The sequence below is a fragment of the Protopterus annectens genome, chromosome 16.part0 (assembly GCF_019279795.1).
Source record: "Protopterus annectens isolate FY-2018-M chromosome 16.part0, PAN1.0, whole genome shotgun sequence".
In the NCBI taxonomy this organism is placed as follows: Eukaryota; Metazoa; Chordata; order Ceratodontiformes; family Protopteridae; genus Protopterus; species Protopterus annectens.
Window position 1 is genome coordinate 407,593,994 of NC_056750.1, and position 25,705 is coordinate 407,619,698.

General features: G+C 44.6%; 1 protein-coding gene across 1 annotated transcript in view; it reads right to left on the minus strand.

Annotated features, from left to right (window-relative positions):
* Window positions 1-25,705, minus strand: part of LOC122790792 (dehydrogenase/reductase SDR family member 4-like) — a 582,153-nt gene that overhangs the window by 487,709 nt on the left and 68,739 nt on the right. The window contains exon 2 of the mRNA XM_044058413.1: window positions 24,048-24,225. Coding sequence (XP_043914348.1) covers window positions 24,048-24,225 — 178 coding nt within the window. The remainder of the gene's footprint in view (window positions 1-24,047; window positions 24,226-25,705) is intronic.

Consider the following 25,705-nt stretch of genomic DNA (forward strand, 5'->3'; position numbering starts at 1 on the left):
GTCAATAATTTCAAAGAACATGAAGCAGACGGTTCGAAGGGAGGTAACATCAAGGATGCCAACATTAAATTTAGATCCCATTGTGGAGGAGGATGCTTTATCGGCGGCTTTAGGAGAAAAACTCCTCTCAGAAAGGCCTTGCATAGTCTATGAGACATAATGTTATGATCATGCAAGCCAACATGATACTTGGAAATAGCAGCCAGTTGAACTTTTACTGTAGATGAAGAAGATCCTGACTGAAATACCTCAGCCAGGAAATCTAAAACAGAATGCACAGGAGCAGTAAAGGGATCAATATTCCTGGAATTTGCCCAAATGGAAAAACGTCGCCACTTGCTAGCATAAACGGTTCTGGTGGACGACTTTAAAGAAGCCACTAAGATGTCTCTGACCGAATCAGAGATCATAGGAAGCCTGGCTAGGGAAGGAAGTGGAGCAACCAAGCAGTGAGGTTGAGAGAATGAATGGCCCGGTGCTGTTGACCCGACTGGTGGATCAAGAGATCCGGAACTGGGTCCAGATGCCAGGGCTGCACCAGGAGGTGACGATGCAGAGACGGAAACCAAATTTGTCGAGGCCAGTAAGGGGCAATGAGAATCAACTTGGCCCTCAAAACGGTGGCTTTCTGAATGACTTGTGGAATCAAGGGAAAGGGAGGAAAAGCGTACAGAAGTCCCCAGGGCCAATCCTGGGTTAGAGAGTCTCTCAGGGGTTGGCCTGGTAGGGGAAAGAGGGTGAAAAATCGGGCACTTGTTGTTTTGGGGTGTAGCAAAAAGATCGCAACAAGGTGTGCCCCACTTCAGAAAAATCTGGTCCACTACAGATTGATTGAGAGACCACTCATGAGGCATGAGAATGGATCTGCTCAGCCTGTCCGCCAAGAGGTTGGACCTGCCGGGGATGTACGTTGCTATCAGAAACCGATGAGAGGAGATTGCCCATTGCCAAAATCTGAGAGCTTCTCGACACAACGGATAGGACCTGGTCCCGCCCTGCTTGTTGATGTACCAGACCACGGACATGTTGTCCGTTTGTACTGCAATAGTCCCTACGGGAAGAAAGTCGTTGAGGGCTTGCAACTTTAAAAGCACCGCTCTCATCTCCAGGACATTTATGTGCAGATGGTATTCTATGGGTTGCCACGTCCCGTGGACCATCCTGCCCTGATAATGCCCCCCCCACCCGATCAGAGAGGCATCCGTAGTAACTGTGGCAACCAGAGGAGGGGGAACAAAAGGTCGGCCCTGATGAAGAAGAGGGGAAGATATCCACCAATTCAGATGAGTCCTGCACGATTGTGTGACTAAGATTTCGTGCCTCATCGGAAGACTGTGGAACGACCACTGAGTGAATAACATCCACTGCAGTAGACGCATGTGGAAGCGAGCCAGTGGTAGAAGAACAATGGCCGCAGCCATAAGACCTAGAACCTTCAGTATCAGCCTGGCTTTGACTTTGCTGCTCTGCAATAAAATCCGAACGTATTTTTGGATGTCCAGAATTCTTTGATCTGTTAGTCTGGCTAACATTTTGACGGTGTTTAATTCTGCGCCTATAAAGGTGATAGATTGGCAAGGCCGCAGAGAAGATTTTCAAATTCACTGAAATTCCCAAACTCCTGCATAGCTGCAGAGTGTAGTCTCTGGTCTGAAGAAGCTGACACCTGGTGGTGGCAGAGAGGAGCCAGTCGTCTAAATAAGGAAACACCTGGAATCCTAGACGTCTCAGATGAGCTGTGACCACTGCCATACATTTGGTAAACACTCTGGGGGCTGAAGTGAGGCCAAAGGGCAGGGCTCTGAATTGGTAATGACTGGTCCCTAGCCGAAAGCGGAGAAACCTTCTGGAGCGCCTGTGAATCTTTATGTGATAGTACGCGTCCTGAAGGTCTATAGAGCACATCCAGTTGTTCTTGCCCAGAAAGGGCAGAATGGACTGAAGCGTGACCATCCGGAATCTTGCCTTCTTGACAAATCTGTTTAGACTGCTCAGGTCTAATATTGGTCTCAATCTCCCGTCCTTTTGGGGACCAAAAAGAATCTCGAGTAGACGCCGGATCCTACTTGGTCTGCCGGAACAGTCTGGACGGCTCTTTTTTCTAGGAGCTTTGAAACCTCCTGTTCTGCCAAATCCCTTTGACCGGGTGACATGTCTGGAAGGGATTGTTGAGGTACGGGATACCTTTCGAAGGGGATTTTGTAACCCTCAGATATGATCGACTGTACCCACATATCTTATGAAAGGGAATGCCAGGCTACTGGGTACAGCAAAATCCTTCCCCCGACTGCCTCCAAGGGTGGACAGTCGGGCAACACCTCAGGGGTGCTGAAAGGGCTTCTCAGGAAGAGACTCCCTGTTGCCCTGGTTCTGAGGACCCGCCCTGCCTCTAGGGTGGCGTCTATTATTGTTACCCCTCTGCCTCTGGGGTAAACTGACCACGTGTGTCCGTGTAGCTCCTTGGGCTTTATGGAACCACATCTTCCCTCCCTTCTGACCCTTGGGATATGGTCTAGAAGGGGTGGAAAATGGACTCCAACGGCAGAAAGAGTTTTACCGTCCTGCTCACACCTGGTCAAGGTATCCTTCACCTGAGGTCCGAACAAAGCCGAACCATCAAAGGGGGTATTGGTGAAGGACGCCTTAAAGGGGTCCAAAATTACAAAGCCGCATCCAGGCTTGGCGCCTAAGAGCCACTCCTGTGCTTGCGGCCCTGCTTGCTCCATCGGCCGCATAGGATATGAGCCGCATGGAGGAGTTGGATAAGGAATTCAGGATTGCTAGCTGTGAGGCAATCTTTTCTTGAGCCCCAGCAGCAGAAGGATCCTGGACCACTTCACCTAGTTCCTTGAGAATATCTCTTTGAAGCCTGGTGAAGTGACAAAGGTAGTTCAGCGAGCATAGCAAAGGTCGCTGAAGAAAACATCCGCTTTCCATACCTGTCCATGGTCCTAGAATCCTTGTTAGGAGGATGGACAGGTACTGAAGGATCCGCAGTTCCTTCTTAGTGGCCGCCACCACCATAGCATCCACATAGACGCCTTGGAAAGAAACTGTTTGTCCGTAGGGGCCGTAATAAACTTGGATGGTCTCCTGGGGACAGGTTCCACAGAATCTGGAGCTGCCACGCCTTCCGAGCCACTACCTGCATAAGTGGGTCGAAGGCGGAGACACCCAGGAGGTGGAGGGTCGGGATCCAAAGCCTCCAGGTATACCGACTCATCCTCGGAGGGGTCAATGGAGGGACAATTCCCCCTCTGTTTGAGGAGCTCAAGGATGTCTGAAAAGGAAACATCCTCAGAGGGGGATCGTGGGGAACCCTCCGACTCATCTAAGTCGGTATCAGATGTAGTAGACTCAGGGGAGTCTGTGTGTTTCCTCTTACACGTCCTCTTCCGAGGGGGTTCCCCTGCAGGATCAGGAGAAACTTCGGAAGAGGAAGATATTCCCAATGGGGAAACCTGGGGCGATGGATCCCTGGGCCTGAGAGCAAGAGGCTGGCAAGAGGCGTCTACAGGCACCGAAGAGGGAGGAGCTAGAGGGATGGACCGTTGACCTGGCTCAGGAGCCAGGACACTCCTCATCATCTCAAAGGCTCCCCTCCCCGGGAGACCGGAATATTCCCATTCCGAGGAAATAGGAATTCCCGGCTCCACTGAGAGGGAAGGCTCCGAGGCCAATGTCGGTGCCGAGCTTACCAAAGCCGAAGCCCCGAGAGGGAGAGCGGGGTCGGACAAGGGTCCGATGCCACTAGCCCCCTCGGAGCTGACTAGGGAAACCCGACGACTGGGTCCCTCCAAGGAAGGTCTCAAGGAGGAGATCGGAGCCGAAGACGACGGAGCCGAAAAAGGATGTATCGGTTCCGGCGCCGAAACAGTCGCTGTCCTGAGAAGCTCTGGCTCCGAACTCTTGTGGGGAGTCGGAGGAGGAAGTTCAAGGGGTGAAGCAATAGCCAAAGTCTGCTGAGACGGGCTATGGAGCATTTGGGCCAGTGCCTGCGACTTTAACAGCCTGCTTACCACCCTCTCTAAATCGTGGTCAGACAGCCTGGAAGATCTCGAAGATCGGCTCCGATGACTCCGCTCCGACAAAAGAGGAGACCCCGGAGCCGAGTGGATAGATTCCAAAGACAGGGACCGAGATCTCCTCTTGGAGTAAGTCATCGGAGCCGATGTCCTATGGGTTCCAGATGGAGCCGAAGTCTTCTCGGCTCCGATACTGGATACTGTGTCGGCTCCAGCCGGAGCCGACAAGGCAACAGCAGATTGGGTGTCGGAACCGATCGGAACCGACCCTAGCTGAGAAGGAGAAAGATCGGCTCCGGCCGGAGCCGATCTCGACTCCGAAGGAGTCGGAGCCACCGGGGAAGGCTTGGAAGCTGTAGCCTGACCCTTGGATGGCTTGGAAGGCTTACTGGACCCAGGTTTAGTGGGTGAACCTTCCGGCTTTAGCAAGCCACGGAGGATTAACTTATTCCTCCTTTCCTGCAGGACTCGCTGGCTAAAAGAGTGACACAAAGCACAGGAGTCCTGCAGGTGTAAAGGCCCCAGGCAGTAAACACAAGAAGTGTGACCGTCTGTCAGAGACATTTTCTGACAGCACGAGTCACACTTCTTGAAGCCCGAGACCTTTACCTCTTTAGACATAGTCTAAGGAAAAAGAGTAATAAAATACTCACACAAACACACACACACCAAAAACAGTCACACAAATTAATCCCCAAACACAGACACACAGATAGGGATTAATAAGGAAGGCCTAGGCCTAACTGAAAATTTTTTAAAACTTTTATAAAGTAAAAATTTTTACTATAAGGGGAATAGGGTGATTGTATGGACACTATACACTAAAAAATAGGAAAAAGGGGAAGATAAACCCTGACTAAAGCTGTTTGAAAACTCAAACTTACCTCAGCTGACAAAAAAGGAGACCTCTTTGCAAAGCGGCAAACGAGATCTGAGGTAGTCCCGCCTTGCATCATGGGATATAGGGTTGCCTCGAGCTGGTAAAAGGAGTTCTCAAGCTAAGCAAGTGCCGAGTCGGAGCCGAGGATCGGCTCCGAACCCATCCAGCAAGAATGAAGGCGAGATTGACAACTTAACATTGGTGATGTATAACTAATCTACGGAAAAGTCCCAAGGAACAGATGGTATTCGTGTGGAGGTTTGGAAGCTAGGAGGGAAGAAAATGATAAAGATCTGGAAGGTTTTGTTAAGCAATATTTTAAGAGGAGGAAAAGAACCAACATCCTGGAAGAAAGTGGTGGTGGCTGTAATAAAGATGGTAAAGACCCATCAGACCCAGCTACACATAGGTCCATTTCAATTAACAAACATGTTTATAAAGTTAATAGAAAGTCCACAAAAATATCGGTAGGGTAACCAAGGCAAGAAGTTGTTTCTGGTGTTTCATGTTAATAAAGTGTTTATGTCTATAATGGCTAAAAGAATGGCAAAAGTGATGTCAAAATTGACAGATATGGATTAATGTGGTTTTGTGGAGAAGCAAACATTTGACATTAACAGAACATTAGTGATCCAGAGGGAAGCAGAATGTAAGAAAATGCAACTGTTGATGGGTCTTGTTGCAGAGAAAGTATTCAACAAAGTAAGCAGATATTTTATGAGCAGGGTAATGGAACCGTTTACATTCCCTGATAAAATTATAAGGTTGATTAGGAGGATATCCCATAGATCCATTATCCATCTCTATACCGGAAGAATGCAAAGTTCCTCTAATCACAGCTGCACAGGTAAAAACCACACTCTCCAAAGCCAAGAACACAGCATCCATGGGACCAGACAACATCCCAGGCTGCGTTCTACATGAACTACAGAACGAATTGGCACCCCTCCTAAGTACCATGTTTAATCATAGCCTCACCTTCGGCTTTGGGCCTGCTGAATGGCGCACAGCAACAGTTATCCCACTCCACAAGGGGGGAGGTACCACGGACCCCGGGAACTACCGCCCCATTAGCCTGACGAGCCTGATCTGCAAGGCCATGGAATGTATCATCATGGAACTTATAAACAAAGACATTGGTAATCTCCAAACTCTGAAGCCCACCCAGTTAGGGTTTGTAAAAGGCAGATCATGTCTCCTAAACTTGATAGATTTCTTTGAAGTAGTCACCAAAGCCATAGACGAGGGTAAGGTGGTTCACACAGCCTATCAAGATCGTGCCACGGCTTTTGACACCATCTTCCACTCTGGAATTATAGATAAACTCACTAAACTAGGTATAAATCCCTAGGTCTCAAGATGGGTTGCCAACTGGCTCACTGACAGAACCCACACCGTGAAAGAAGCAGACTCCAAATCCGACTTCAGACCAGTGACAAGTGGAGTACCACAGGGTTCAGTCCTGGGTCCTCTCCTGTTTGGCATCTACTTCTCTGAAGTACAGGCTAACACAGAAGGTCTTTGGCTAATGAAGTTCGCAGATGACTGCAAAATAGGAGCCATAATCAAAACTCCTAACGATGTGGACATCCTACAAAAAGGCCTCACTGAGACAGATGCCTGGTGTCAAAGCCATGGCCTCAAGCTCAATTGCCAAAAAGTGTATTGTCATCCCCTTTGGTAAAAACTCTGTACCCATTAACTACAACATAGGCGGTAGTATACTTAACACCGAAAGTGTGATAAGAGACCTTGGGACACAGGTGGACAGTAGTCTCTCCTTTGATAATCACATCGCCACAGTAGTCAGGAAATCCATCTACGTGGCACACCTCATCACAAAAGGTTTCTCATCCAGAAAAAAAGAGGTCATTGTTCCCTTCTACTCATCACTCATTAGACCCATTATAGAGTAAAACGCTCCTTTTGGTATGTACCTCACAAGACATCTACAACAACTGGAAAGGCTGCAGAAATACCTCACAAAGAGGATTACCGGCCTCAAACAGATGCCCTATGCAACCATCTAAAAAATCTCCAGCTTTACTCTGTCGTATATCGCCTACTCAGAGGTGATCTCTGCCTAACATACAAAGCTATGTCAAACCCAGAGCTGTTGGACATGCTCCAGTTAAAGAAATCCCAATCCCTCAGAGCTACACGCTCTAGGGACCTAAACCTTGTCACCACAATAAACAGAACATGCTGGAGAGATAGATTCCTGTCCCAGAGACTTCCCATACTCTGGAATAAACTACCTATCTATATCAAACAAAGCTCCTCATTAGCACTCTTCAAGAAAAATCTTGATGATTGGATGGGAAATAGGAAATTCACCCCGGGGATCACTTCTGTGGCTCTGCTCAACAGTGGAGCAGGAAAATAATTTTCTTAGGTGGCAAAAGCCAGGGTACCTTTTTGGCTGGGCCTGTATAAGCCCTAGGGCCGATAACCTAGTACCTATCTATGAACCTATATATGAGGGATCAGAGGCAATAAAGTGGGTGGGTTCCTCTATGACAATTTCTGTTTGAGCAGAGGAACCAGGCAACGGTGTCCTCTTTAACCTTTGTTATTTGCGTTATATTTAGAACGATTGACAAAGAAAAAAAATGGATATTATTTTATATCTGAAAAGGACATTTCAGTGTTGTGGACATTTTCAGACAGTTTCATGTCTTTTTGGGATACAAACTTAATGAAGATAAAACAAAGGCAATAGCTGTAAATTATGTACCCACACATGAATTGGTTTCAGTAATACATATATTTATAGATACATGATTAAAATGAAGAACTTAAGAGTATGGATTAAAAAGGATTCTGTTGTAGCAGCTAAGGATATGTGGGAAGAGACTAAACAAAAGATAATAGAAAAATTGAGAAATTGGAAGCTCTGTTATATGGCTATCAACAGCAAGATACAAGCAGTTAAAATGTTTTAGTCCCGTTACTTTTATACACAGGTCATCCATATTTGTATCAACCAGAGGAGAAGTTGTAGATGGCAATTAATAAAGAGCTGAAGGGAGACGGAGACGGCAAGAGTCAAGTGGGATAACCTTCCAACTGAACAAGGTGGTTTGGGATTAGCCAATGTGAAGGAGTATTTCAGAGCTAAGCAGTTAAGGCTCCCATACATAGCACAAGCACAGGTCTACTATTCAAAATGGAAGGGGATGATGATGAGACAGGGGAGAAGCTCGAGAAGTAGGGAGAGACTGGGATTTTGGATACAGATCCTTAAGGAGAATAACAATAACCATGCAGAATGTTATATTCCTTGGGTGGCAGGAAATATTCTAAAAACTAAGCAAACACGGGAATGGGGAAAGGAGATTCTGCCAATAGGGATGACTGCAATTAGGGTTACAAATAGTAGGCAGGAGGGGGCTGGAGTTTTTTGGTGGGACTGGCACAAGAACCAAGGTGTGTGTGGGGGGAGCAGATAATTAGAGAGGTAGGGGTGGTGGAATGGGAGAAGGCCAAGAATTTATTTGGACTGTAGGCAGGAGATGGTCAGGGTTATAGGCAAAGAGAAAGAAATAGGGGGATCCGAAATGGGGAACCAACACAGGTGGATTTTTGGTGGAACTCTAGAGCAGAGGTTGCTGTTGAAGAGGGGATGATTAGCAGAGCATACAGAATACTGCATGATGGCTATGGGAATCAGAGGAGGTTTGAAGGAACTTGGCGAAGAGATTGGACAGGAGATTTGCTGGGAAGCAATGGGGAGATAGGTGTGTGTCTCCTGGGTGTGCGGCAGATTCTAGGGGATTTGGGATCTTTGCTTGGAAGTGTCTGCATTGTTTTTTTTATACCTCAAGTAGACTCCAAAGAGTTTTTTCTCGGTTGGATGGCAAATGTTAAGGCTGTGACGGGGAGGAGGGAGGTAGTTGGGAGCATGTTTTTTGAGAGTGTGATGGGTTGGTGAGCTTTGAAAGTTCCCTGCAGACTTCTCTATCAGAAATACTGAGTGAGCAAAATTATATAACTAAGGAAATTATGTTTTGAGGTACGATACAGAATCAGAATTGCCTATACATAGTAAGGCCTTGCCAAGTCTAATTATGGTGGCTGCCAAAAAAGCAATTACTAGAAAATGGAATTCAATGTCTAAACCAACTGTACTAGAAGTACTGAATATATTAAGAGAGATAGAACAACTGGAAATGAGATATTCAGAAAAGGGTAGGAGCAAAGTACATAGAAAAAAATTAGAACAATACATGCAGAATGATGTTTTGGAGGAGGAATGAGGTTTAAAAGTCGGAGGGATTTGAATGAGCTATGTAATGTTTGACTAACAATGTCTGGAAAGATTATAAGTGATGTAGAATGTTATTTATTTATTTTACATTTGTTTACCGGGAAAGTCCGAATTGCCCGTTTTCAGTGGAGGCCCAGGGAGAAAAGCTCTACATAGTATATCATGATACAGTAATTTGCTGAAACATTCAATACAGAAAGGTATATAATGTTTGCAACTAAAAATATGTCAATATGGTTTGTTTTCATTTATATAAATATATGATTGCCTACATCATAAGTGATAATTTAATACAGATGTTTCATGTTTAAAAAACAGTATAAGCCTTAATGTGCTACTCAACGTAAAAAACAAGCATAAACAACATTTCTAAATCAGGAAAAAAACAGTCAAAGCAGTAGACTACACTGTTCAAGCACTAATAGAAAAATCAGAGGAAGGAAATAAAAAAGGTTTTATTATCTTAGCTCAGCAGCTAAAGAGGTCCAGAGTTAGGAGCAGTCTTCCATGAAATCCTTCTCTTACTATGGCGCTAGAAAATGGAAAGGGTCCTATCTTTACTGCAGGGTGATTGGTCCATCACACTCACAGACAGGCAGTGGGAGGAAATCTGAGCTTTAGTAGTCTGCCAGAGAAGAGTAGCAGGGAATTACTACCCATATGTCAGTAAAACAGTGTGTTTGTTGAACATCTCCAGTTTTCTAAAGACAGAGTCCATCAAATCAGGGAAGGCAATTCAAGCATCAATGCCAGTGGATCTCTATACTAAGGTTTGACCAGCAACTGTTCCTGTTGTAAAAGAAATTACACCTTTGGAGATACTGCAGCATACAAAAGGCAAAAGAAACAACAACCTCCTGAGTTATGTTATGCATTAGTCTCTGACTTGTTACACCCCAACATGAGAACTAAAGGCTGCAGGGAAAATTAAGTTTGTGTTTTTTCCTAATAAACTTTCATTTATCTCAACAACAGTAGTATATACATATACACAAGCAGTTAGACCTTACATTAATTCCAAACAATCTCTGATAAGAGTGACTGAGGCACCATTGCTAGAGCTCTTGTATGATTCTATTCAGCACAATGATATCAACCACAACTCAAATGGCAATCCTCAGTTATACTCATGAAATTAGCATGAGTAAATCTTTACTGTATATACCCTTCTAAAAATGACAGAAACATATTTGCAAACCAAAGACATCACAAAAATGTGAAATACATATTAAAAAAATACACAACTTTGTCTCATGATTTTTGTCTATTCAGACCTGTTGTCAGTTGGCATCAAACAAACCATCTTCCATTAAATAAGAAACCAAAGTGCTCTGAATACATTTAAAAGCAAAAATTTCACCTACTATTTCTTCAATTCATACTATTCAGTACAGTTAGTTAACCCTACTCTTATTAAGTCCTATGCAAAGTTACCAAACTGCATTTCTAGTCACTTAACATCAGAAAATACTGAGTACGCTAAGGCACTGTTTTTCAACTGCAAGTCCTTGGAACGGCTCTGGTCCTGCAGAAGTTTCCTGCAGGTTTGTGAAACGGGAGACTTACTGTTTAATTACAAAAAGGGTTTGCTTTTAAGGGCATTTTTCTTTAAGAAGAACGCCCTTAGCGTCCGGTCGCACAACACCTGTCTCATCTGTGCGACTGGCTGCTTATGTCTTTGTCTTCCGCGTGCAAAATCTGAATGCCAGAAGACCACAAACGGACAAGTGAGAGGTAGGTGTGAGTGTGGTTTTAAGTGGTAGATACATAGGCGTGTATGTAAGAAAGAGGTAGGTAGGTGTGTGTGTAAAGTAGGGGTGTGTGTGTGTGTGTGTGTGTGTGTGTGTGTGTGTGTGTGTGTGTGTGTGTGTGTGTGTGTGTGTGTGTAAGAAATAGGAAAGTAGGGATCTGTGTGTGTGTAGGGAATTGTGTGCGCGTGGGAGGGATGTATGTAGGTGCATACCTCTCAACTGTCCCTGATTTTTACTGAAATTTTAGCTCTGTCCGTCTTAATACCACCTAAAAGTGTTGACTTTTGGAGAAAAAGGTGATGAATTACACTTAATACATAACAATAATTAGTTACAGACTTCTTTTACTTTAGAAAAATAAATATTCACTCATGTTCTGTTATTATGTCAATGTCTCAAGTTAATAATACAAACATATGAAAATTGTTCCTGATTATTTCTTGATCTGTCCCTGATTCTGTTGGAATTTGTCCCTTTTAGGTTGAGAGCTATGGGTAGGTGTGTGTAACAGGTAGGTAGCATATCTCTCAACTGTCCAGATCTTTGCCCCCTATTTTTGGTCTGTTCCTCATAAAAAGGACTGATGTTTCAGACTTCATATCCTGGCAATGATTTATCAGCATTTGTCACTTTGTATACTCTTATGGTCATACTATGTATCTATATCTTTCTCATTTGGTAAGATTACTATGTTGGCATACAACACTCAAACAGTAATTGTTTTCATTGGTTCCTTAGAAATAATGTTTTTCATTTCTGCCTTAGAGGTCCCCAAAATAATTCTCCCATTTTCACCGGTCCCCAAGTGTAAATATGTTGAAAACTACTGAGCTAAGGTTAGCTTTTTCCCCAAAATGCATTGCAGTACCTCCTTATCAGTATACCACATCAACCATCTAAACACAACCTTATGCCAAAAATATTCCTCACAATACCACTTTCCATGTAAACCTAATCTTCTATAGCGGTTAGTTCAGCAGTGGTCAGTTGCCCACTTTATCACTTTTTAGAATCTATCATTATTAAATCAATGCTTGGTCATAATATTTGTCAGTTTTAACTCACATAGCATAACCTAGCTGCATTTTCGACTTTGTAGGTATCATGACCTTAGCCTGCAACTATTTTCAATAACCCTTGTAACTCCAGTTTACAAATACTGAGCCTCTAGATGGACTAAAACATATACTCCTGTCTTCCTTATCCTTGTATTACAAGTCTACCATAGTGGATCTATGTGAGGAAGCATCCTTCACATTTTTACTGGATTAAAATCTGTGCAATGGCTTCCAGGCAAACTTTCTAAATTTAATGGATTTAGAGCCTCATTTTGGCATCTGAAAAAAGTAGCCCCAGTTTTTAGCATACTCCCTCTTCTATGTCACTGACCCAATGCTGCTCCATTTAATTTGCTCCCTTACATCTTAGTTTCTCAAAGCTTTAAATGACTTACTTATTAACTCCTTTGTCATCAGCAGGTGTCCCTTAGCCTCCATGAATGGCATAATTAGTATAGATTGTGCTCCCCCATCAATTTACCCAAGCTGAGGGCATTTAAACTCCCAACTCAAGAAACTACCTAGACTAAATTTCTGCCTAATTTAAGTTTCAGGTGCCACACACACATTACCGCATTTCAGCTGCTTTCATTATATTAGTTTGATCTTTTGCTCTTCTGCTGATACACCATTACTATTATATTATCATTACTATTATTATATCCAATAGGGAAAAGCATATTCATTTATTATTTTAAGTCCTTGTCATTTAACAACTGTTTTAAGATTCTCTTGTGTGTTGAAACAAGCATTAAGAACTCTAGCAAAAAACTCTCAAACTATTCTTTATAATTACCCACAGATTAGTTATAGGTCTCTATTTAGCTTTATGTGGCTTCATCATTAATAAATATTCACTTGAACAGCTTCATGGCACAGGTACCAATCCAGAACTCCCAATACATCTGTCTTTTTCCAAAAGCTTTTCCTGGGACACTCAAGGTTTTGCATTACCCCAAACAAACTCAGATCATTATATTTATAAATGACTGAATTGACCTGCAGTATCTGTAGGGAAATACTGGAACACATAAAATGGAAGAGTCATCAAAAAAGTACTTGCATTCACTCCTTTTCTCTCACTCTAATCTCACCATTTTCCATTTCTTAACACTGGATCTCGCCCTTTTATTAATTTCTCAAAAGTCTTAGTTACAGAGTCCTGCACTGGCATACCCAGCCAAACTCCCACGTATAGGAAGCTTTCCACAGGGGAGAATGTATAAAGGCACATGCCCAGAATGCATAGCAAATCCCCAGTGGAGGTCAGAAAACAACCTGGAATACTGGCTACTATAGTGGCAAGACAGTCGTACATTACTTGTAAAAGTGAGTGAAACACTCCTGCTAACCAGGTGCATGCTGAACTCTTGACACTTGTTACTGGGCAAGTACTACATTGCTGGGCTTAAATCAGAAAGTCCTCATGGTTGCATAAGTAACGGTCCCTGTCGGTTGAGTCTCACTTCAGGAATGGGGGCATGAATGTGCTAGCTGGTTGGAGGGGGTTGACAGATGGCAGCAGCAGGGTGAAAAGCAAAACAGTACTTTATGCCCAGCTTCATCAAGTTAATGCCTCCTGCAATGCCAGAAATCCACTGATACAAATGTTTCAAATGAGTCTGACATTCCATTTTTCTTAAAACAACAGGCAGGAACCACTCAAACAAATATATATATATATATATATATATATTGTCTCTAGCGCTTTGGCCAAAACACAGCCTTCAATGAGTACTAAAAAAACTTCTTTCTAAACATACTTTAAATACATCCACCAATAAAACAAACAATCAACCAATAAAAATACACACAATTAAATTAATAGCTTCCAATTACAATCTGTATTAAGACCTGAGGGACATAAAGTGCCAAATTTAAGAATAAAAATGGCTTCCTTATACATTAACTTTTTCTTATACACATTTTCTGAATAAAATTTAACTAAGTTTGTAGTAAAATATTATCGTTTTATTGATGATTTAGTTTTTGTTTGTAAAGGTGGGTTTGATGAGATTTGTGAATTTTTGGATTAGTTACAAAATAACAGGTTTGGATTTTTGTTTCATGGCTTACAAGTGGAGAAACAGATTGTGTTTTTAGATATTAGTTTGCGTTTATGTTCTGAAAATGAGCTATTTACTTCTGTACACAGAAAATTTATGGATGGGGACAGTTTTTGGATGGGCGCAGTTGCCATCCTCCCCATGTGCTGGCTGCACTCCCGTATGGTGAATGTATTTGGTTAAGGAGACTTTGTAATAATGACAGGGATTTTTATACTGAGTTCAACAGGATGTGCTCTGTTTTTTGTTCTAGGGGGTTATGATTATGAGCTGGTGGAGTCTGCTGTCCATAGGTCTATTGCTGGGTCTATTTCCAACACGAATGGTTGAGAGTTGGACAGGCAGGGCTGTGTTTTGTCTACCAGGGGGAAGAGTGATAAAAGAAGAATCTATTTTGTTACTACTTAAAGTGTTTTCAGTTCTATAATAGTAAATTTAGTTAAATATTATTGGAATTGTTTGTTAAAGTTTAAGGATTTAGGTGGTGTACTTTATCCTCTCCTTGGGGTGTCATATAGGACAGGAAGAAATCAGAGACATTCTAGTTCATAATTAGAAGTTATGTACTTACCATAACGTTCCATCTGAGTAGGTAGATTCATTTGTCTGCAACCTGTGGGTTATGGATCCGATATCTGATCCGAACCGGCATGGTTTATCCAGCTATGGATCCGAGCTCCTAGCTCCTCCCCTCACCCATAATGCCCTGCTCTCCCTACATGACCTCAGATCGAGTTTGCCCTGTATCAAATACCCTAGTAAAGGGTAACACATTCTATGCAGGAAACTGACAAGGCCAGGGGGATAGGAGGGCGGGATGGTTGCAGACAAATTAATCCACCTACTCAGATGGAACGTTATGGTAAGTACATAACTTCTAAATCTGAAGTAGGAGATTCATTTGTTAGCAACCTGTGGGACAGAGTCCCCAGCTACCTGAGTCTTGGGCGGCCGTCATGGAAGGATATTCCGGAGCACCGCGGAGCCAAAGGATGCTCTACCTCTAGACGTGATATCCAGCTTGTAATGAGAAATAAAGGTATGAGATAAAGCCCAAGTGGCTGCTGAACAAATGTCATCCAGAGGAATCCTAGCCTTAAAGGCCGCTGAGGTAGAAACAGACCGGGTTGAATGAGCATGGACTCCGTCCGGTGCGGACCTCCTGGAAGCTTGGTAAGCTAATAGAATACACTGGGAAATCCAGCATGACAAAGAGACTTTGGAAATTGGTTTACCCAGATTGAATTTGGCAAAGGAAATGAACAATTGGTCGGATTGCCTGTGACCAGCTGTCCTGTTAAGATAAAAACGAAGCTGCCTGTGAACATCCAATGAATGCAGCTTGTACTCACCTTTGTTCTGATATTTAGGAAAGAAAACAGGGAGGTTGATGGACTGATTAATGTTTGCTTCCAAAGCTACCTTAGGAAGAAAGGAGGGATTGATCCTGAGGTATACGCGGTCCGGATGGAAGATCAAGTAAGGCGGCTTCATGGATAGGGCTTGAAGTTCCGAAACTCTTTTGGCTGAAGTAATGGCTACTAAAAATGCAGTCTTAAGAGATAAGAATTTTAGATCTACTGTGGCCGCAGGCTCGAAGGGGGGAGCGGTCAAGGCCTGAAGAACCAAGGAAAGATCCCATGGTGGAACCGCCTGCTTGACAGGGGGTCTAAGCAGAAAGGTGCCTTTTAGGAAGATTTTACATAATTTGGCAGACATAAGAGGCCCAGAGTCATGACCAACATGATAATGAGAAATGGCCGCTAGCTGAACTTTGACCGTGGAACTACTGGCGCCATCATTAAAAAGAGTGGTAAGGAAGTCTAGCACCAAAGGAAGGGGAACCGTGAAGGGATCTAGACCCTGCCGCTCCGCCCAAATGGAGAATCGCTTCCATTTACTGCAGAAAATTTTTCTGGTAGAGGGTTTATGAGCCGCTACCAGAATGGCCTTAACGGGAGACGAGATACCGGGAGTCCTGATTAGGAGTGGAACTGGAGTAGCCAAGCAGTCAGCTTCAGGTTGTCCAGGTTCGGAGTTGGTAGGTTCGATGGGTGTGATATCAGATCTGGAATGGGATCTAGAATCCAAGGTGGATTCACTGAGTGAGACCTTAGGTAAGGGAACCAGATCTGCCGAGGCCAGAACTGGACTATGAGGATCATTCTGCACCCCAACCGAGAGGCTTTCTGAAGAACCTGGAGCATCAGAGGCAAAGGGGGGGTATGCGTAAAGAAGACCGGGAGGCCAAGCATGCACCAGAGCGTCTCTCGGGGAATCCCCTGGAGGAGGGATTAGAGCGAAAAAACTGTCGCACTTGGTGTTTAAGGGAGAAGCAAAGAGATCGCAACAAGGAGTTCCCCACTGTGCGAAGATACATTTCGCTACTTGAGCATTGAGAGACCACTCATACAGGGAGAGAATGGTGCGACTGAGCTTGTCCGCAAGGATGTTGGACCGACCCGGAATATGCGTTGCGATGAGAAAGCGGTTGGTGGAGATCGCCCATTCCCACACTCTCATGGCTTCTCGACATAAAGGGTAAGACCTGGTTCCCCCCTGTTTGTTGATGTACCAGACCACCAACATGTTGTCTTACTGAATCGCAATTGTTCCCAGGGGAAGAAAGGCATGAAGTGCTTGCAACGCCAAGAGCACCTCTCTCATCTCCAGAACACTGATATGCAGGGAGGTCTCTGAGTCGTTCCACGTGCCTTGGACCGTCCGGCCCGCAAAATGCCCCCCCACCCGAGGCGGGAGGCGTCCGTGGTCACTGTGGCGAGAGGGGGAGATGCACAAAAGGGGCGGCCTCCGTGGAGATCCTGGGAATGGAGCCACCACAAGAGAGAGACTGCTTGCAAGCCCTGCTGATTGCAATGGGATGATGCAGGGGGAGAGAAAGATATGACTATTGTACTTGAAGTGTCCACTGAAGAACCCGCATGTTCAACCGGGCGAGTGGAAGAAGAGAAATCGCTGCCGCCATGGACCCTAGTGCCCTCAGGACCAATTCCGCCGGAACTGAGCTGGAGTGGAGGATGGCCCGCACCTGGAGTCGCAGATTCCGAACTTTGTCGGTTGTGAGAAAGGCTCTTAACTTCCTCGTGTCTAAACTGGCACCTATGAATTCTATCAACTGAGTAGGGGCCAGGTTGGACTTTCCTATGTTTATCGTGATGCCTAGGCAGGGAGCTAGATGAAGAAAGGAGTCTCTTGCCAAGGATAGTAGATGCCTTGTTGGGGCGGTGAGAAGCCAGTCGTCCAGGTACAGAAAGACTTGCACCCCCTGAAGCCTCAGGTGGGCCGCAACCACTGCTAACACTTTGGTGAACACCCTGGGGGCTGTGGTGAGACCAAAGGGAAGGACCCTGAACTGGTAGTGACTGGCTCCCAGCCGGAAGCGAAGAAACCTCCTGAATCGTCTGTCCATTAGTATGTGGTAGTACGCATCCTTGAGGTCTATAGAGCACATCCAGTGATTCTCTCCCAGAAGGGGGAGGATGGACTGCAAAGTGACCATCCGGAACTTCTCCTTAGGAACTGCCAGGTTTAATAGGGACAGGTCTAAAATTGGTCTTAGGTCCCCCGTCTTTTTTGGCACTAAAAAGAACCTGGAGTAGAACCCTGATCCGATCTGGTCTGGGGGGACGGGCTGGATGGCTCTTTTCCTCAGCAGATGGCCAATTTCTGCTGAAGCGGCCTCCCACTGATCGGGTGGAACGTCGGGGAGGGATTTTAGCTTTGGGACGTGACGAAAAGGGATTTTGTATCCTCTGGATATAATGCGGAGGACCCAGCGGTCTGATGTTATGAACTCCCATGCCACTAGGTGCTCTGAAAAACGTCCCCCGACTGCCTCCAGAGTGGAGCAGTCGGGCAACCCCTCAGGGTTGCTGCGCGGGCCGTTCAGAGAAAGGTTCTCTGGACCCGAAATTCCTGGGAACCCCTCTGCCTCTGGGGCGGCGTCCTCCCTGTCCTCCTCTGCCATGGAATGACTGGTTGTCCGGAGCGGGTTGGGATTGCTGCGACTTCCGGAACCACATCTTCTTCTGGCCCTTTTGGTTCCTAGAGTAGGACCTCTGGGGCACAGAGAAGCGGACTCCGACAGCAGACAGCGTCTTCCCGTCCTTCTCACTCTGGACCAAGGTGTCGCAAACCGTCTTGCCAAAAAGGGCAGACCCATCAAAGGGGGCGTTCGCGAAAGACGCCTTGAAGGGTTCCGTGAAATCGCAATGGCGGAGCCAGGCCTGGCATCTCGTGACTAGGCCTACTCCTGCAGCTCTAGCGGTTCCCTCAGTAGCATGGGAAAGCAACCGCATAGAGGTATTTGCCACGGACCGAAGAGTGGCCATACGGGTGTAGTGCAAAAGTTTGTCCTCCTCCGACATGGACTCAGGGGGGATGCAGCATATTCTTTGATAAGATCGCGCTGCATCCTAATAACATGTGCCAGATAGTTGAGCGCCCTCACTGAGAAGGTTGCTGAACTAAACATTCGCTTCCCCAAGCGGTCCATCATCCGAGACTCCTTGCTCGGAGGATGGACTGAGGGACTCTCCTGGGCGAGTTCCCTCTTGGTGGCTGCTGCCGTCAACATGGCATCTACTGGAGGTCCCTTACTTCAGTGGGCACGGTCAGCAGGGGGGCTGAGAATCCTGTCTGGCCTTTTGGGGATTGGCTCCACGGTGTCCGGTTCCTTCCACTCCCTGGTGGTAATAAGGTCCACCAGGGGGTCGGCAGGAGGGGACACCCAAGAGATAGACAGGCCCGCTTCGAATGCCTCCAAGAACACGGACTCGTCCGAGGAAGACTTTTGGGCAGACCACCCACCTCTTATACGAAGCATTTCCATGATGTCTCCAAAGGAGACATCCTCTAGGGGTGATCTTGGGGAGCCTTCCCCTTCCTCCAAGTCCGTGTCTTCAGTTAAAGACTCGGGGGAGTCTATGTGCCTCCTTTTACACGTGTGCTTGCGAGGTGCTTCCTCGGGGGGGCTGTCCGAGGAGCCCTCACAAGCAGTGTCTAGTTCCAAAGGAACTGCTTGGGGCATTGAAACGGGCTGTCCCAGTGGCCGGGTGAAGGAAGCCTGACCCAGAGCAGATGGAGTGCGGGACGGAGCCGAAGCAAGTGCCGGGGGTCCGGAAGCCCTCGACAGAGCCCTCTCCACTACATCAAAAGCCGAAGGGGAGCCAGCCTCGACCAAAGGATCCGACAGTCGGCTCCCCCTCGGATCCGAGGAGTGGATCGGAGCCGGTGCCGAGCCACTCGGATCCGAGGGACCAGTGCGCTCCGACATGGACGGCGCCAAAGGCACACCGAGTCCCCCGGATCCAAAGCTCGGAGCAAGGCTCTGAGAGGTCGGATCTGAAACACTCGAGGGCAGGGTCGGATCCGAAGTACCTAGTACTGTCGGCGCCGACCCACCCCCGGCTCCGAACGCTCCGAGCCCGGGTAGCGGGTCGGAGAAGGAGCTATGGGCTTGAAAAATGGGGTCGAGCTCCCCCCCAGGGGGAGGGAGGCAGGAACACTCCCATCTGCATCTGGGCTTGGATGAACCTTTGCATCATCTGGTCCAGATAAGCGTCGGAGAGACTATAGGTAGACCTCAATGAGGCTACCAAGGTGGGCCTTGAGTACTGCCTCGATAGCCTCGAAGGAGGTCGGGTCTCCTCCTCCTCAGGCCCCGGTGAAAAGGATGGGGACCGGAGCCGAGAAGGAGGAGAGCCAGCAGCCATAGAGGCCGGAGGAGAAGCCCGCTTAGCCGGCGGGGCCGAGACGGAGGTCTCGGCCCACCGCTTATGGTGCTTCTCTCTCCGGTCCTTCTTCCTCGCTTCCTTCTCCTCCAAACCCGTAGAGGGAGTTTGAATCCCGGGAGGAGGAGGGGGAGCAGGTAAGGCAGCAACCGCCGAAGCGGTAACTACCAACGGGGCGGAGGCCGAAGCCGAGTCCGGGGGCAAGAGTCCCGCCAAGACCAGCTTCGACCTCCGCTCCTTCAATGCCCTGGGGTTGAACCCTGCACAGATTGAACATCCAGAGGCGAGGTGTTCAACCCCAAGACATTGAATGCACCGAGTGTGGCCATCAGCAGGGGATAGCTTATGGCCACACTCGGAGCATTTTGAGAAAATTGCCTTTGGGGCCTCAGACATTATTTTATTTTTTCTTAAAAAAAAAAAAAAAAAAAGTAACTAGCACACACACTAAAGGCCCCAAAGAAACACACACTCACACTAGCTACGCGCCAGAGAGGGGAGGGTACACAAAATTAAGTTAACTTAACTCAAAAATATAATATATAGAAGGGGAACCTAACACTTTCACACAGTTAAAGTATTTTCAAGTAATAAAAACCCTTTTAAAGTACTAAAAAAAAACCACTTAGCTTTGGAGCTCGAAATCTAGGCTATCACCATGAACGCGGCAAACTAGATCTGAGGTCATGTAGGGAGAGCAGGGCATTATGGGTGAGGGGAGGAGCTAGGAGCTCGGATCCATAGCTGGATAAACCATGCCGGTTCGGATCCGATATTGGATCCATAACCCACAGGTTGCTGACAAATGAATCTCCTACTTCAGATCTATTTTTATCTACCTACTGTGACTCCCTCTTTTTCCCTTAGTCTTAAAGTAACGTACCCTTGTGGTCATTGTTGTGTGTGTTGTTACATTGTTAGGACATTCTCATATAAATGGGATTTCTTTTCACTCCTCAGATGTATAAGATTGTGATACTGACAGCGTTATTTATGCCCTGCAATGTCCATGTGGTTTAACTTACATTGGGGAAAGTAAAACAAAAGTTTAAAATTAGATTACAGGAACACATTAGAAATATTAAAAAGGTGAGGACTGATAGCCCTATTATACAACATTTTGCACAATTTCATAGTTCAGACCCTAATGGTGTAAAAGCAACAGTTTTGGAAAGAGTGTCAGTTCATTTTTATTCAGAAAATATGTATAAGAAAAGGTTAATGTATAAGGAAGTTATTTTTGTTCTTAAAGCTGGCACTTTATGTCTCTCAGGTCTTAATACAAATTGTAACTGGAGGCCATTAATTGAATTATGTGTGCATTTTTATTTGTTGATTGTTTTATTGGTGAGTGTATTTAAAGAGTGTTTAGAAATACGTTTTTTAGTACTCCTTGAAGGCTGTGTTTTAGCTAAGGCGGTATAGACAATAAAGTTTTTTTTTTTTTTTTTTTTTTTTTTTTTTTTGAGTGGTACCTGCCTGTTGTTTTTTGATATTCTTTTTTTGTTAGTGTGGTTTTGTGATTCCATTTTTCTTAGCCCGCTTAATCAGCCCATTAATATTCCAGGTGAACAGTCTCATCCAATTCAAGTAACACAAATTACCCTTATCTGCCCTCCTGTAATAAGTTAACACACACTAGCCACTACTTCAACCAAACAAGTTATTTTTACCTTTCCATAGATGTTCTTTCCACATATAACCCAGAATTCAAACTAGAGGTGTACAAATCACTAGATTTTGAGTATAAAGCGCACACTACTACAAGTGTCTACATGCCATATCAAAACAACTTTTATACAACAGTTTACTTTTTTCTGTCACGTCAAACCTATAACTCACATGAGGCATAGTCCTCTTTACATAATGGGATAGACAAAAAGTTGTCTATGTAATATCGGCTGATAGAAGATGCTGACAGTATTTTCATCTTCAACCCCATAGCAGCTCTCTTTTTGTCTGTCTCGTGTGTTTTTTTTAAACATGTTTAATAAATCACATAGGTACACGTACTTTAACAGAAAAGAAAACAACCACAGTAACATTTTCATCATTATTTTCATGCAGTATATATATGTTTTCTTTTTAACAATTATTGTTCACTCCACCATTACATAAATTGCTCGTTTCCTGCCTTCCCTTAAACCTTGCTCTTTCTCCTCCCGAATATTACAGGTTCACAGGTAGTTACTAGGTTTGCAATGCAGAATACCATAAATGAGTCTAGCTCAAATTCATAATTGTCCCTAAGCACTGTCTAGTTAAGTTACTTGCTCATGGTCACACAGTAGACAAATGAAGGCTCAGGGAATCAAATCCTGTAGCACAGGAAACACCTCATTAGCATCTCAGAGCCTCAGTCCTCCGTGCCAACTCTCAGACAGTTTAAAAGTACAACTACTCCCCACTGGGGAATCAAACCCTGATCTCCACTGTGACTGGTAAGGATACTCAACACTATACTAAAGAAGAAGACAGATGTTAGGGGGATACCTACTAAGCAGAATCTGCATAGACTTTCTTTGCCCATATGGGTTTTCTCCAAATGTTCCTTGTGTTTAGTATGTAAGACTGTGTGTGTGTGTGTGTGTGTGTGTGTGTGTGTGTGTGTGTGTGTGTGTGTGTGTGTGTGTGTGTGTGTGTGTGTGTGTCTACTTTAACAAAATGGCACCTTATCAAGGTTCAGTTTCTCACTCTTGCCCAAAATGAGTATCTTGAGTGCCACGTAACACACTGGATCTCTCTGTTAATAAAACAGATTAAGCAGGTAACAGGGAAATGAATGGGTAAACGTTTTAACAAAAACTGTAACCTGAAGCCATCAACTTTCTTGCAGATGGAAAGAAAAGGACAATTTCAAAAACAGAACATTACGTATGGGTGCATCAAGAAGGGCCCAGGGCTAAATTCAACTGTCTGGCAAAATTCTAATGGCCAAGCAGAACTTACCAGCAAGGTCTTAGCCCTGCAGCTACAGTGTTCAAAATCAGGTCACATGTTTTTCACTCATGAAAGAGTACTGCTTAACATCAAAGTCAAAAATAATAAAACCCAAGAAGTTCATGACTATGCATTTAAAGGCATTAAAAAAAAAAAAAAACTTGTATGCAACACTCCAATTCACATCTCAAAGCATACATACACGTTTGCTGCTCAGACATGCTTTTTCTGCATTTTTACAGTTAGCTACACATGGTCGGTTGCACAGCAGTTATCTGCAGGGAGGTGCCACTCTTCTGACACATCTTAAATAAAATCCCATATGTATATGTAACCGCAGTTAAAAAAAAAATAATAATATATATTTCCTGAAACCATTAAGTTACAGTAAACTCTCAGTTAACCAGAACTCAAGCAGCCGGCAAAAATAAATAAATAAATAAAAATCGAATAAATACATTACAATTTTCATGTGTTGCACTTTCTGTTTTCCCCTCGCAAAAACGTACCTTATGGTTTTAGAGCTTTAAAAAGGAAGTTAGGAATGCATTCCCTCTCTCCCCAACCTGAGAAAAAGTCAAACCAAACAAATAGTATAGAGTACAGTATTATTCAGGACTATTTTTAATAGTAACTCTCAAGCAACCGGAAACTACAGTTAAATCCCCACAGGTGCCGGTTAACTGAGAGTTTACTGTATTCTACTAGTCAGGCTAGATCTTTCAAATACAAATGTTATTCCACATCATCTTTCTTTAGCCAGTCTTATTTATGACCTACCTTGGTCTTGCTCTGCCCTACATGAAGTTCATATCAGACCTCCACAGGAGGTTTGACCATTTTGCATATGTACTTCCCCACTTACATTCCTTCTTTTCAACTCATCCTCCCCATCAAGTTTCCATACTATTTATCTCTCTGCCTCTTCCTAATATAATTTTCTGACTTTTATCTCATGTTTCTCCCTTCATTTTTAACACACTTATTTTTTTGGCTTCAAGTATGTACACCTTTTCTTCACATTTGCTCCAACTGTTTTCTGTCCTGATCCCATGTTCAGATTTTCCACCTGAACTGCAATGTTTTCTTCATTTATGAAACATTTTATTCCTTACCATTCTTGTCTTGCAAGCACTAACTACGTACTTATGTTTTCAGTTTTACACTTACACCACCTGCCATTTTCAGGTCTGCTTCTCTCTCTCTCTCTCTCTCTCCCCCTCCCTCCAAGCCCAGAATTTGACATCCTATTCATAATGCTGTTAATTTTCTCAAAATTCCACTCCTAATGTCACTATACATACCATGCTGACTAGCTTTTCTTGATGATCTTCATTCCCCACATGGCAAACACGTCCTGAAACATTTAGTCCTTCAGACTTCAACTCTGTAAGTGCTTTATCCACATTTTCTTGTTTACGGCTGCTTATTATCACATGAGCACCTTCTTGTGCCAGGCGTCGGGCAATGGCTAGACCAATCCTAGAAAGAAAGGAACAACAAAATTAAATTAAAGCTTGATGCGGTCTTGCATATATCCCGTACATTTCTCTGGTCTCCTATTGAAAGTAACCTGTTATCACTCTAGTGAGGAAAGCAAAAAAAAGTCACTTAGCCTGAGACAATCTGATTTTTTGGATACACCTGGAGGAATGCAGACATTTGTGTCACTACATGTTCCTCTTGCACAGAGGGGAAATGCACCTTGCTCTTGACAACGATTGTTATGTGAAGCCTTCTTCTGTTCTGAACATCATCAGCTCTTCACACTTAGCAGTGGCAGACAGTGCATGAGCCTGGGCTAATCATCACACCATTCCTAAACAGCATAAACCAAAAAAGGATGCAGTCTGAAACAAGTACTCACTGTACCAGTTGACCTTGGTGAGAACCACTTGCAGTGGCTAGCAGCTAACATCTTTCCTTCCCGAGAGTCCTTTCTCAGTACAATTTTTCGAGTATAGCTCCCATGCTTGAGCAGTATGCACCCCCCCCCCCACTGCTGTATGTTAAATGTAACTGTGCCAACCTGGGAGGGGAGGCACTCCACACATCACATTCCTCAGCTCCACTCCCATGGAACATAAATGTACTCGCAGAAGTACCCAATGCAAACAGCCTCTTGAAGATCAGCTGATAGAACACACATTCATGTTTTTATTAGGTCAGGCCCTGTGCAGCTGGTAACAGGAGGTAAGAATCCCAAGCTCCCAAGGTGGCAGATACCAGATAGGCCACACAGACAAGTTTCAGATGGCCCCATCTTTCAGTATGATGTACTTAACCGCAGTTGCCTTCTGGAAGGAAGATCCAAGCATTTGAATCTAATTAAAATATGCACCAGTAGCAATGTGGCTTTGACCCAAGTGGAAGTAGCAGCTCCCCAGGTGGAACAGTCTTTGCTTGCACTACTCACGTGGTAAATGGATTACTCATGTCAGAAAACAACAATGTTAGCAATCCACTGATAAAATGTTTGTTTAGCCACTGGAAAAGCCTTCTTACTGGAGGCATAGGAGACCCTTCTTCCACAAGTCAAGCAACTTTTTGAGGTAAAACCTGAGATGGTACTTTCCATCTTGCATATGAAAAATCTGCCTCCCCTGCTCCCCTGGATTAAGTCCCCAGGAAGTAAATAAACTGGATGGACTGATTGAGGGACAGCTCTGAAAATGCTTAACAGAGACATAAATGGTCTTAAAGGCATGTGATCCCTGTTAAAGGCTAAGTACTATTTTCTGCAGCCAAGAGCCATTTGCTCCAACATCCAATGAGTGGAGAAAAGAGCCACCAAAGAGTGTCTTCCAACAGCTGAACTTAAAACCCACTGAAACAATCAGTTTGAAGGATAGAAAAGACAAGCTAGTCAATGAAGAAGTTCAAATACTTTTTCAGTGAACAAAGATGTAGCACACTTTTCAAAACCTGCTTGACAAGCCTGTACTGAATTAATTCTGATACC